Below are 13,578 nucleotides of genomic sequence, written 5' to 3'. Positions count from 1 at the left end.
ATCAGAGCCTGAAGGTACGGAGGTGCTGTTCCCCTCACAGCTCCGTAGGCAAGCACCATGGTCTTGTAGCAGATGCGAGCTTCAACTGGAAGCCAGTGGAGTGTGCGGAGGAGCGGTGTGACGTGAGAGAACTTGGGAAGGTTGAACACCAGACGGGCTGCGGAATTCTGGATGAGTTGTAGGGGTTTAATGGCACAGGCAGGGAGCCCAGCCAACAGCGAGTTGCAGTAATCCAGACGGGAGATGACAAGTGCCTGGATTAGGACCTGTGCCGCTTCCTGTGTAAGGCAGGGTCGTACTCTCCGAATGTTATAGAGCATGAACCTACAGGATCGGGTCACCGCCTTGATGTTAGCGGAGAACGACAGGATGTTGTCCAGGGTCACGCCAAGGCTCTTTGCACTCTGGGAGGAGGACACAACGGAGTTGTCAATTATTACTTTACATCTCCCTTTACTCGGTTACAGATCATTTTTATATGTACAAACTTTTGTCAGGAATGTGGCATCTGCAAAGGACATGAACCGAACATAGCTAGTCAATCAAGCAACTCTAACACAGAAGTGAGTTGCTTTGCAGGTTCCGGTTTAATTTCCAAAACGACGTTATACCAGTAGATGGCGTAGTATAGGCTTGGGCCTTCAGCAAATTACTTGTGAGAATGATACTATAAAGACACAGAAGAGCCGTGTCTAGAATAACCGCCTGGGCTGCAAAATAGAAAGTAAATATGATTTAGGCTAAGCCTATTCCACTATCTAAATATGCCATGCTGTTGTGTTATTTAATGGCCATATAATTGCATAATTATATTTGTATAGCTGCGTGGTGTTACTGTGGCGATCATGTAACATAATGAATGACACTTTTTACAGTATTTGGGAGCACAGACTGTAGGCCTTATATTAGCCATTTTGACTGTTGTACTTGTGAATTCCACTGTATGTAGGCTTGTTATAGCCATTTGCGTTGCGCAACCCCATCACGCAGAGGCTATATCAATAAATGAGACAAAACTAAATATTGATTAAATCTTGGCTATAACCTGTCCTGAGCTAAATAGCCATGGGGTCCCAAATGGTCAAGACCATCTATAACCTATTCTTATTGCCAGATCTGTTTCCCTATCAGCCACTGCATGTGCTTCAACAATTTTGCTTAAGTATTTAGAGGCCTTACACCAAACAGATCCATTACATTAGTGACCTAAATGTGAAATAAACTTTACTGAGGAGTATTAGAGAATGGAGACTTTTACGTGCAGGATACCTCTTTCCGGTTTCCCTGACTTGTTTTTTTTATACCGTATTATGCTTGTTCAAGTAGCACTCCTCACAGGCTGTTTGTATGTTTTTTTTGTTGTTGGTGAGATGAAACTTAAGCTCTGAAAGGTATTATTGTACGCCAGAATTGCAACAAGATTTGTTCAAGTCTAAAACATTAGTTCGTAATCGTAACATGGTGTTTGTATGTTCACAGATGAAATTTCACATTTACGTTTCATGTTTCACTCATGGCTTTTCTTACGATCCTAACAATTTACAAATTGATTTTCTAATGATACGTACGTTAAACCTTTTGGCAGCTATCTGGCTCCACAGAAAATGACCAGTACAGTTGTGAAATGGTGCCAATTTTGTACTGTCATTCAGTATGATGTATTTTACAGTTAATGTGGAATATTATAGTAAGTCGTTTATAATTTGATTACTATATTTAGAAAAGCATTTCAAGCCCTATTCACTTCTGTTAAAGGGGAAAACAAATCATGATTGTTTTTTTAAAATATTTGTACTGTGTACCCTCATTTGAATTTCTGGCAGTATAAATAAGCAGTACTAGGTATTGTTTATGGCCCTCTCATGATACATGATTAATTACTATTGGGTATGTCCATTTAGGCTGAAATCTACATTTGACATTACTTTCTCAAAATAACTGTTTAATTGTAAGTTGGCATTCTGCTGTTTTTAGTTAAACTAGTTTCTACTTTTAGGCTTGATTTTGGCGAAAAGGGTAAAAGCTTCTTCATGAAAGGCAGGACTATGCTTCGTGAACATGGATAGGTCAGACAAGAAACCGTGGCCTTGATCTTTTGCAGGTGCCCAACACCCTTGTGAGTTAGAATGACAATTTACACATCTTACTTAAAGGTCTCAAGCAAATTGCGTTTTTGTATTCGTGGAGCATGCCATGTACTGTTATGTAAAATAAACCTTACTGTATGTATTAAAGCAGTGAATAAGGTTTTATTAGCTTAGGCAGAAACAATCAAGTAATTGGAAATAGACATTTCACCTGATTGTATGCAACTGTGGATTGTGTTTTGTTTGTTGATTGGAAAAACAAGAACTCAACTTTAAATTGAAAAAAATAAACAATCTATCCAACAGGCCCTTATGCTACAAAATATGGGCGTTAGAGAACAATTAGTTAATGTATTTCAAGAATACACTTGAATTTGAGCAAGAGTGAATTCAGTATGGATGAATGTTAGACCATGTTTGATTGTCCTTAAATTGCATTGTTTTAAATTAAACTCACTTGTCCTGAATATGTGTGGCTTAACCAGTCACAGTTTCTGCCCAATAAGGAAAACATATCTGCTCTGAAGTCCAAATGGATGGAATTTTGAGCATCATGATACTGAAACATTCTTAAAATGCATGAGGGACTCAAACAAGGACTAATGATAGTATGAAAACAAATATTGGGTAAAATGCTCCTTTATAATACACATGGTTTGAGCACCTACAGTCACAAAATGATCCTGAAAAGCTATTCCAAGTGAATTATCCCATTTAGCCTAAAACAACATTCTTCATCCTGCTTTGTGGTTTTAGGATTCCATTCTTGATCCTATCTTCTGAAAGCTGCAGGCAAAGAACAATGTTGATTAACTAACAATGCATAATCACTGCACTCAAGTCATTGTAAAATGGTCTAACATTGAGAATCAATTGAATACACAAAATAAATCAGATGGCCTGACAATGAGTACGGTTACATGCAATGCACACAATTTGATTGTGGATAGTCAGATTAATAATAGTTCAATTAACGTTTACATGCTTTGCAAGAAGAACAAGTTCCCTAATAATCCTGTTTACATGGACACGTCTGAAATCAGGCTACTGATCATCAAGGACATCAACCGCCACGGCCTGTACACCCCCATATCATCCAGAAGACGAGGTCAGTACAGGTGCATTAAAGCTGGGACCGAGAGACTGAAAAACAGCTTCTATCTCAAGGCCATCCTCCACCCAGTACCCTGCCCTGACCTTAGTCACTGTCACTAGCCGGCTACCACCCGGTTACTCAACCCTGCACCTTCGAGACTGCTGCCCTATGTACAGTGGGGGAAAAAAGTATTTAGTCAGCTACCAATTGTGCAAGTTCTCCCACTTAAAAAGATGAGAGAGGCCTGTAATTTTCATCATAGGTACACATCAACTATGACAGACAAAATGAGGAAAAAAAATCCAGAAAATCACATTGTAGGATTTTTAATGAATTTATTTGCAAATTATGGTGGAAAATAAGTATTTGGTCACCTACAAACAAGCAAGATTTCTGGCTCTCACAGACCTGTAACTTCTTCTTTAAGAGGCTCCTCTGTCCTCCACTCGTTACCTGTATTAATGGCACCTGTTTGAACTTGTTATCAGTATAAAAGACACCTGTCCACAACCTCAAACAGTCACACTCCAAACTCCACTATGGCCAAGACTGAAGAGCTGTCAAAGGACACCAGAAACAAAATTGTAGACCTGCACCAGGCTGGGAAGACTGAATCTGCAATAGGTTAGCAGCTTGGTTTGAAGAAATCAACTGTGGGAGCAATTATTAGGAAATGGAAGACATACAAGACCACTGATAATCTCCCTCGATCTGGGGCTCCACGCAAGATCTCACCCCGTGGGGTCAAAATGATCACAGCAACGGTGAGCAAAAATCCCAGAACCACACGGGGGGACCTAGTGAATGACCTGCAGAGAGCTGGGACCAAAGTAACAAAGCCTACCATCAGTAACACACTACGCCGCCAGGGACTCAAATCCTGCAGTGGCAGACGTGTCCCCTGCTTAAGCCAGTACATGTCCAGGCCCGTCTGAAGTTTGCTAGAGTGCATTTGGATGATCCAGAAGAGGATTGGGAGAATGTCATATGGTCAGATGAAACCAAAATAGAACTTTTTGGTAAAAACTCAACTCGTCGTGTTTGGAGGACAAAGAATGCTGAGTTGCATCCAAAGAACACCATACCTACTGTGAATCATGGGGGTGGAAACATCATGCTTTGGGGCTGTTTTTCTGCAAAGGGACCAGGACGACTGATCCGTGTAAAGAATGAATAGGGCCATGTATCGTGAGATTTTGAGTGAAAACCTCCTTCCATCAGCAAGGGCATTGAAGATGAAACGTGGCTGGGTCTTTCAGCATGACAATGATCCCAAACACACCGCCCGGGCAACGAAGGAGTGACTTCGTAAGAAGCATTTCAAGGTCCTGGAGTGGCCTAGCCAGTCTCCAGATCTCAACCCCATAGAAAATCTTTGGAGGGAGTTGAAAGTCCGTGTTGCCCAGCGACAGCCCCAAAACATCACTGCTCTAGAGGAGATCTGCATGGAGGAATGGGCCAAAATACCAGCAACAGTGTGTGAAAACCTTGTGAAGACTTACAGAAAACGTTTGACCTGTGTCATTGCCAACAAAGGGTATATAACAAAGTATTGAGAAACTTTTGTTATTGACCAAATACTTATTTTCCACCATAATTTGCAAATAAATTCATTAAAAATCCTACAATGTGATTTTCTGGATTTTTTTCCCTCATTTTGTCTGTCATAGTTGACGTGTACCTATGATGAAAATTACAGGCCTCTCTCATCTTTTTAAGTGGGAGAACTTGCACAATTGGTGGCTGACTAAATACTTTTTTTCCCCACTGTACATAGACATGGAACACTGGTCACTTTAATGTTTACATACGGTTTTACTCATTTCATATGTATATACTGTATACTAGTCAATGCCACTCCAACATTGCTTGTCCTAATATTTATATATTTCTTAATTCCATTCTTTTCCTTTTAGATTGTTGTGAAGCGTTAGATACTACTGCACTGTTGGAGCTAGGAACACAAGCATTTCGCTACACCTGCAATCACATCTGCTAAATATGTGTATGCGACCAATAAAATGTGATATGATTTTTATTTGATGGCACTCTGATAAATGCAGAAAATTACCAATCAAAATAAACGTTCTACCACAGAGCCCATGTCATTTTTGGGAAGCATATTTGATTCTGAGTTCTGACATAACGTTTGCATGTGAAAACTACTTCTAAGACGCATGCATTCAATTGTTCCGGGAAGCTCGCTCAGCTTGTGCTAGTACCTGCACAGATCAAATACACCGCTGGACCGCCGATTAAGGTGTTTGTGTCTTAATAATTCTAATTATTGCTCAGAAAATTAGGTGTTTTAATCGGCGTATGCTTACTTCGATTTTGACCCTACACCGATTAAGATAAGCAGAGTAAGGCGTTTACATGACTATTGCATAATCTGCATACTGCCATAATCATTTTAATATCGAATTATTCCTGTGCATGTAAATGTATTCAATGATGTCAACAAAACTCAGGCTCACCTTTTCTTTTAGTTTTCTTCTTCATTAGTTTCTTCTTCTTCTTCTTGGGCCCTGGGTTATCCGTGTCCTGAAGGGATGACACTATCATATATTAATATCATAACACAGCAGTGGAGAATAAATCTGAAGTGTGCCCATTATTCCTGGGACCACCCGTATGTAAAATATTATGCAAGCATGACTGTCGCTTTGGATAAAAGCTTCTGCGAAATGGCATATATACAGTGGGGGGAAAAAGTATTTAGTCAGCCACCAATTGTGCAAGTTCTCCCACTTAAAAAGATGAGAGCGGCCTGTAATTTTCATCATAGGTACACGTCAACTATGACAGACAAAATGAGGGGAAAAAAATCCAGAAAATCACATTGTAGGATTTTTTATGAATTTATTTGCAAATTATGGTGGAAAATAAGTATTTGGTCAATAACAAAAGTTTCTCAATACTTTGTTATATACCCTTTGTTGGCAATGACACAGGTCAAACGTTTTCTGTGAGTCTTCACAAGGTTTTCACACACTGTTGCTGGTATTTTGGCCCATTCCTCCATGCAGATCTCCTCTAGAGCAGTGATGTTTTGGGGCTGTCGCTGGGCAACACGGACTTTCAACTCCCTCCAAAGATTTTCTATGGGGTTGAGATCATGCTGAAAGACCCAGCCACGTTTCATCTTCAATGCCCTTGCTGATGGAAGGAGGTTTTCACTCAAAATCTCACGATACATGGCCCTATTCATTCTTTACACGGATCAGTCGTCCTGGTCCCTTTGCAGAAAAACAGCCCCAAAGCATGATGTTTCCACCCCCATGATTCACAGTAGGTATGGTGTTCTTTGGATGCAACTCAGCATTCTTTGTCCTCCAAACACGACAAGTTGAGTTTTTACCAAAAAAGTTCTATTTTGGTTTCATCTGACCATATGACATTCTCCCAATCCTCTTCTGGATCATCCAAATGCACTCTAGCAAACTTCAGACGGGCCTGGACATGTACTGGCTTAAGCAGGGGGGACACGTCTGGCACTGCAGGATTTGAGTCCCTGGCGGCGTAGTGTGTTACTGATGGTAGGCTTTGTTACTTTGGTCCCAGCTCTCCGCAGGTCATTCACTAGGTCCCCCCCGTGTGGTTCTGGGATTTTTGCTCACCGTTCTTGTGATCATTTTGACCCCACGGGGTGAGATCTTGCGTGGAGCCCCAGATCGAGGGAGATTATCAGTGGTCTTGTATGTCTTCCATTTCCTAATAATTGCTCCCACAGTTGATTTCTTCAAACCAAGCTGCTTACCTATTGCAGATTCAGTCTTCCCAGCCTGGTGCAGGTCTACAATTTTGTTTCTGGTGTCCTTTGACAGCTCTTTGGTCTTGGCCATAGTGGAGTTTGGAGTGTGACTGTTTGAGGTTGTGGACAGGTGTCTTTTATACTGATAACAAGTTCAAACAGGTGCCATTAATACAGGTAACGAGTGGAGGACAGAGGAGCCTCTTAAAGAAGAAGTTACAGGTCTGTGAGAGCCAGAAATCTTGCTTGTTTGTAGGTGACCAAATACTTATTTTCCACCATAATTTGCAAATAAATTCATTAAAAATCCTACAATGTGATTTTCTGGGAAAAAAATGCTCAATTTGTCTGTCATAGTTGACGTGTACCTATGATGAAAATTACAGGCCTCTCATCTTTTTAAGTGGGAGAACTTGCACAATTGGTGGCTGACTAAATACTTTTTTCCAACACTGTATCTTATATTATCATTCACTGCATATCAGCAAGGAGTGTGACCTGTAGAATACTGGTGTGTGTCACTTAAATGTGTCCAACTCACCTGTCCCTCTCCGCCCGTCAGGGCTGTGATGTCACTGAACCGTGTGATGCCGCTCAGCTGACCAGACATTCCCAGCATGCCTCTCTTCTTAGCACTTCTCTCATTTCGGGGCACTTGCAGACGCACCATCATCGACTCCTCAAAGTTTTTCCTAAAGGAAGAAAATAAATACATGAAGGGACTCCCTCTAAATGAGAGGGCTCAAACTACTGTAGTACTACACAGTTAAATGAGAAACAAATCAATAATCTAATCAATGATTGTGTCATCAATGTGTGATGATGACAGCACTGACCTGTGCAGCTGCTCTCGGCTCTGTCTATCCGTCTGGAAGTCCCTGTGCTCGCGGATCTCCTCGGGAGCATCGCTGTACTGCTGCCGGAGCTCCTGGATCACAGAGCTGCGGAGTGCGGCACGCCTCTGCTTGTCCGCCAGCTCCTTCTTTTTGTCTGCATCGGTCAGGTCTCCCTCTGTTGGTCAAGTAAAGAGGTCTTATACATCACAGCCATGGTTTTGTTTTTTTATCATCCATCACAGAAATAAGAAAGCTTTGGGTGCATTTTTAAGAGGGGATGTCTAAATACAATTCAACAGAGAGGAAGATAAAATACTGTTATATTTGACATTACCATAGTGCATTGGGGCAATCTTGGGGGGAACATATTTCTTGCCACTAGATGGCACTTTTTTCTCAGTGCCTTCAGCCTTCTCTCCATCTTCATCCTCTGAGTCTTCTGATTCACTTAGCTATGGAATGATTTTTTGGATTTTTTTAAAAGTAAGGACATTCAAAAGCTGTTGCGTAAACCAGATTTCATTCTGCGATAGGGAACAATGCAACAAAATGAATAATAATATAATTAAGCAATAAGGCCTGAGGGGGTGTGGTATATGGACAATATACCACGGCTAAGGGCTGTTCTTTGCACGATGCAACGCGGAGTGCCTGGATACAGTACTTAGCAGTGGTATATTGGCCATATACCACAAACCCCAGAGATGCCTTATTGCTATTATAAACTGGTTACCAAAGTAATTAGAGCAGTAACAATAAATATTTTGTCATACCGTGGTATACGGTCTGATATACCACGGCTGTCAGCCAATCAGCATTCAGGGCTCGAACCACCCAGTTTATAATTGTATTCATCTAACATAGATTGAGGGATGCCAAGAGATGAGAAGTGCTTACTTTGCTAACGAGGTTCTCCGGATTGGGACGGAACTGCAATGGGTCATTTTCCCCTACAAAATATAAAAAAAACTATTTGCAATACAATCATGGAATGTTTATCACATGCATTCTGATAAGTACATACATTTTTCATAACAATTAAAAGACTTGCTTCCTTTCCTCAATATCACATCTCACCTAAGCTCCCAGTCACTGCTGTTCGCACCAATTTATCAATCTGATATCTCAGTTTCTGGTCCAGAGGGCGCATCTTCTCCAAAACCTTTAAGTAGAGCATCACAATAGTTAGAATATAGCAACAGAGGTCCAAGATAGCATTCATGAGCCCAGACAAGACCAAGAAGACTATGCAAGAAGTCAACAGTCATTTGAATGTGGGATGATGAAAATGGGAGAGGTTGCACATGTACAGCCCCACACACTGAGTGGTACAACATGTAGTGACCAGCAATGAAGGGTATCTTACTGTTCTGACGGTGACCAGTCTGTGAAGGGCACCACTGTCTTTCACACTACCACCCTCGGATTTAAGACTGATCAGGTGAGTGACATCTTGCAGGTAAAACAGCAGCAGCTGATATCTAAGGTCAAGGAAAGACAAACCCTACAAGAGAGTGGGAAATTTACATTTGCATAAATCATTTGAGAGAGACAATGCTGCCTGTTTGAGTCCACGCCAATGTGAACTCTCAATGCCCTTATGTGTGAATCCTATAATAGTACTTACCTTGGATGTTTGGAATTTTCCATCTTGGACCCTCTTTAGCAAATCTCGAACCTGCCCTGTAACTGATGCCACCTAGGATTGAATGTGTACAGACTGACCTTATACATCTGAGTGACTGGTAATAGATCTCAGTAACTAGTAATAGATATGACTGATAAACACTACCGTAGCTACAGTACCAGTCAAAAGTTTGGACACACCTACTCATTCTAGGGTTTTTCTTTATTTTTACTATTTTCTACATTGTAGAATAATAGTGAAGACATCAAAACTATGAAATAACACATATGGAATCATGTAGTAAACAAAAAAGTGTTAAATCAAAATATATTTTATATTTGAGATTCTTCAAAGTAGCCACCCTTTGCAGTCCAACTCATCCCAATTGGGTTGAGGTCGGGTGATTGTGGAGGCCAGGTCATCTGATGCAGCACTCCATCACTCTCCTTGGTCAAATAGCCCTTACACAGCCTGGAGGTGTGTTTTAGGTCATTGTCCTGTTGAAAAACAAATGATAGTCCCACTAAGCAAAAACCAGATGGGATGGCGTATCACTGCAGAATGCTGTGGTAACCATGCTGGTTAAGTGTGCTTTGAATTCTAAATAAATCACAGACTGTCACCAGCAAAGCACCCCCACGCCTCCTCCTCCATGCTTCATGGTGGGAACCACACGTGGAGATAATCCGTTCACCTACTCTGCATCTCACAAAGACACGGCGGTTGGAACCAAAAATCTTAAATTTGGACTCATCAGAACAAAGGACAGATTTCCACCGGTCTAATGTCCATTGCTCGTGTTTCTTGGCCCAAGCAAGTCTCTTCTTGTTATTGGTGTCCTTTAGTAGTGGTTTCTTTGCAGCAATTCGACCATGAAGGCCTGATTCACGCAGTCAAATCTGAACAGTTGATGTTGAGATGTGTTTGTTACATGAACCCTGTGAAGCATTTATTTGGGCTGCAATTTCTGAGGCTGGTAACGCTAACAAACGTATCCTCTGCAGCAGAGGTAACTCTGGGTCTTCCATTCCTGTGGCGGTCCTCATGAGAGCCAATTTCATCATAGAGCTTGATGATTTTTGGAACTGCACTTGAAGAAACTTTAAAAGTTCTTGAAATTTTCCGCATTGAGTGACCTTCATGTCTTAAAGTAACGATGGACTGTCGTTTCTCTTTGCTTATTTAAGCTGTTCTTGCCATAATATGGACTTGGTCTTTTACCAAATATTCTGTATACCAACCCTACCTTTTCACAACACAACTGATTGGCTCAAACGCATTAAGAAGAAAGAAATTCCACAAATTAACTTTTAACAAGGTACACCTGTTAATTGAAATGGATTCCAGGTGACTACCCCATGAAGCTGGTTGAGAGAATGCCAAGAGTGTGCAAAGCTGTCATCAAGGCAAAGGGTGGCTACTTTAAAGAATCTCAAACATAACATATTTTGATTTGTTTAACACTTATTTGGTTACTACATGATTCCATGTGTTATTTAATAGTTTTGTTGTCTTCACTATTATTCTACAATGTAGAAAATAGTAAAAATAAATAAATAAAAACCCAGGAATGAGTAGGTGTCCAAACTTTTGACTGGTACTGTATGTCACATCATTAGCAAGGAAGCTACAGAAGACAAACAGCTGGCTGTATTCAAGCTACAGATCGTACACCAGATAATGTGATATAGCCAAAGATTTTTGGTATCCATTACTGGGTGTTACAGGTTTGCCTATTCAAAACGTTGTCATAGATTTTTCAACTGAATCTTCTAAAATGTCTTTGTCCAGTTGCAGGTGGTTCTTTTGAATTTAGAAAATGCTCCGTTTTTTAAAGACAAGATTGCGGCGTACATATTGTTGGATTATTTCATGGAGCAAAACATTTATTTATTTTAATAATGGAGCATTTTCGAAATTCAAAAGAACCACCTGCAACTGGTCACGGACATTTTAGACGTTTTGTATAGGTCGTTTGGTATAGGCAAACCTGTAACGCTCAGTAATGGATTCCACAAATATTTGGTTCTCATTATCTGGTGTCAAATCTGTAGCTAGCTGTATTCTGAACCTAACCTGTTCAGTGAGACTGTTCAACAGCCGCACAGCATTGGGTCCATCACTGTCAATCAAATCCTGAAAGAAAATAGCAAATCAAAATATTACAATAATACTTCTGTCAAAGTTAGTAAGCCCAGGCAAACACTGTCCCATTGTTAGCTAGTACAGCTAGCTAGCTACAGGACTTGGCTACTAGCTAAGCTAGCTATCTAACTAGCTAGTCAAATTCTGACTAAATAGCTATGGCAAGCCCTGTGTGAAGTGGCTGGATAATTGCGGTCTTTTCAGTCATGAGATATGGCAGAAATAAGGTTAATAATCTTGAAACGTTTCAATAAATATCCAAAATCTTGACATAAAACTAAAGCATATTGCCCAACTCACGTTTTCGCTATAGGAAGCCGCCATTTTGATTAAAAGTTGCAAGTACGGAACTTGCTAAGGGACAGTGGAATTGCTAGAAAGAGTTTCGTAATTCGTATCACGTTGATTACAATATCATGTCCAAATAATTATGGATTATGCACATTGCATTTATGCAAAATGCCCATGGTGAATAAGACAAAACAACAAAAACATAAACAACTAATACAACATAATAACCTCATATTTTGGGTTATGGACGACTGCTGCCCAATGCATATAGAGTCATTGAACACTGGTCACTTAGACAATGTTTATATACTGTTATACCCACTTTATATGTATATACTGTATTCTAGTCATGGCTCATCCTATATAACTATATCCGGACTCTGATATTGCTCGTTCTGATATTTCAAATATGTTTTAACTTTTCCGATTATGTATGTATTGTTTTTGTATTGCTAGATATTTCTGCACTGCTGGAGCTAGAAACATAAGCATTTCGCTGCACCTGCAATAACATCTGCAAATCTGTGTACACGACCAATTAACTTTGATTTGATTTGGTAGGGGTATAATGTATACTTATACACTGAGTGTACAAAACATTAGGAACACCTTCCTAATATTGAGTTGCACCCCCTTTTGCCCTTAGAACAGCCTCAATTCATCGGGGCATGGACTCTACAAGGTGTTGAATGCGTTCCACAGGGATGCTGGCCCATGTTGACTCCAATGCTTCCCACAGTTGTGTCAAGTTGGCTGGATGTCCTTTGGGTGGTGGACCATTCTTGATACAAACGGGGGAAACTGTTGAGCGTGAAAAACCCAGCAGCGTTGCAGTTCTTGACACAGTCAAACCGGTGTGCCTGGCACCTACTACCATACCCCATTCAAAAGCATTTAAATATTTTGTCTTGCCCATTCACCCTCTGAATGGCACAAATACACAATCCATGTCTCAATTGTATCAAGGCTTAAAAATCCTTCTATAACCTGTCTCCTCCCCTTCATCTACACTGGTTGAAGCGGATTTAACAAGTGACATCAATAAGGGATCATAGGTTTCACTTGGTCAGTCTATGTCATGGAAAGAGCAGGGTTCCTAATGTTTTGAACATTCATTGTATATAACACATACTGTATATATACCAAACACAGATACAGTACCTTCATTAAGTATGCATACCCCTTGACTTATTCCACATTTTGTTGTGTTACAGTCTGAATTCAAAATTGATTACATTTGTTATTTCTCTCACCCATCTACGCACAATACCCCATAATGACAAAGTGAAAACATGTTTTTAGAAATTGTTACAATTTTGTACACTCAGTGTAGTATAAGACCAATGATGTTGTAGGCTATGTATGTCTATAGATAAGACAGTTGAGATGTACTAAGTTCATGAGGCATTTATAGGTTATATTCTTAAATAATTAATGGATATATATTATTGACCATAGAACAGCATGAAATAAATATTCCAGAATATTTCTTTAATGATGCCCATGTACAGCCACATATATCTTTTTAAAATGTCCCCCAAAAAGTTATAATGTCAGGATGTGATCCTAAAAAAGGAGAAGTAAATTATAGGCAAGAAGCAAGGAGATAAGAAAAAACAAGCCCATGGGTCATGAGAGAGAGAGAGAGAGAGAGAGAGAGAGAGAGAGAGAGAGAGAGAGAGAGAGAGAGAGAGAGAGAGAGAGAGAGAGAGAGAGAGAGAGAGAGGTGGTGTTTAACTTAC

The 13,578-nt window shown here is 40.2% G+C and overlaps 1 protein-coding gene across 1 annotated transcript; it reads right to left on the bottom strand.

Annotated features, from left to right (window-relative positions):
- Nucleotides 1–2,225: 2,225 nt before the first annotated feature.
- ngdn (neuroguidin, EIF4E binding protein) lies at nucleotides 2,226–11,891 on the bottom strand. Its single transcript, XM_041879823.1, has 11 exons — nucleotides 11,846–11,891; nucleotides 11,477–11,536; nucleotides 9,401–9,472; nucleotides 9,140–9,277; nucleotides 8,851–8,935; nucleotides 8,671–8,723; nucleotides 8,108–8,225; nucleotides 7,774–7,948; nucleotides 7,479–7,629; nucleotides 5,661–5,727; nucleotides 2,226–2,873 (listed from the first exon to the last, which is right to left on the bottom strand). Exons 1-11 carry the CDS (start codon nucleotides 11,867–11,869, stop codon nucleotides 2,860–2,862), a joined length of 957 nt encoding a protein of 318 aa, XP_041735757.1. The 5' UTR covers nucleotides 11,870–11,891; the 3' UTR covers nucleotides 2,226–2,859.
- Nucleotides 11,892–13,578: the final 1,687 nt, after the last annotated feature.

Source organism: Coregonus clupeaformis, chromosome 7 (assembly GCF_020615455.1).
Source record: "Coregonus clupeaformis isolate EN_2021a chromosome 7, ASM2061545v1, whole genome shotgun sequence".
In the NCBI taxonomy this organism is placed as follows: domain Eukaryota; kingdom Metazoa; phylum Chordata; class Actinopteri; order Salmoniformes; family Salmonidae; genus Coregonus; species Coregonus clupeaformis.
This window is presented reverse-complemented; position numbering and strand designations above follow the sequence as displayed.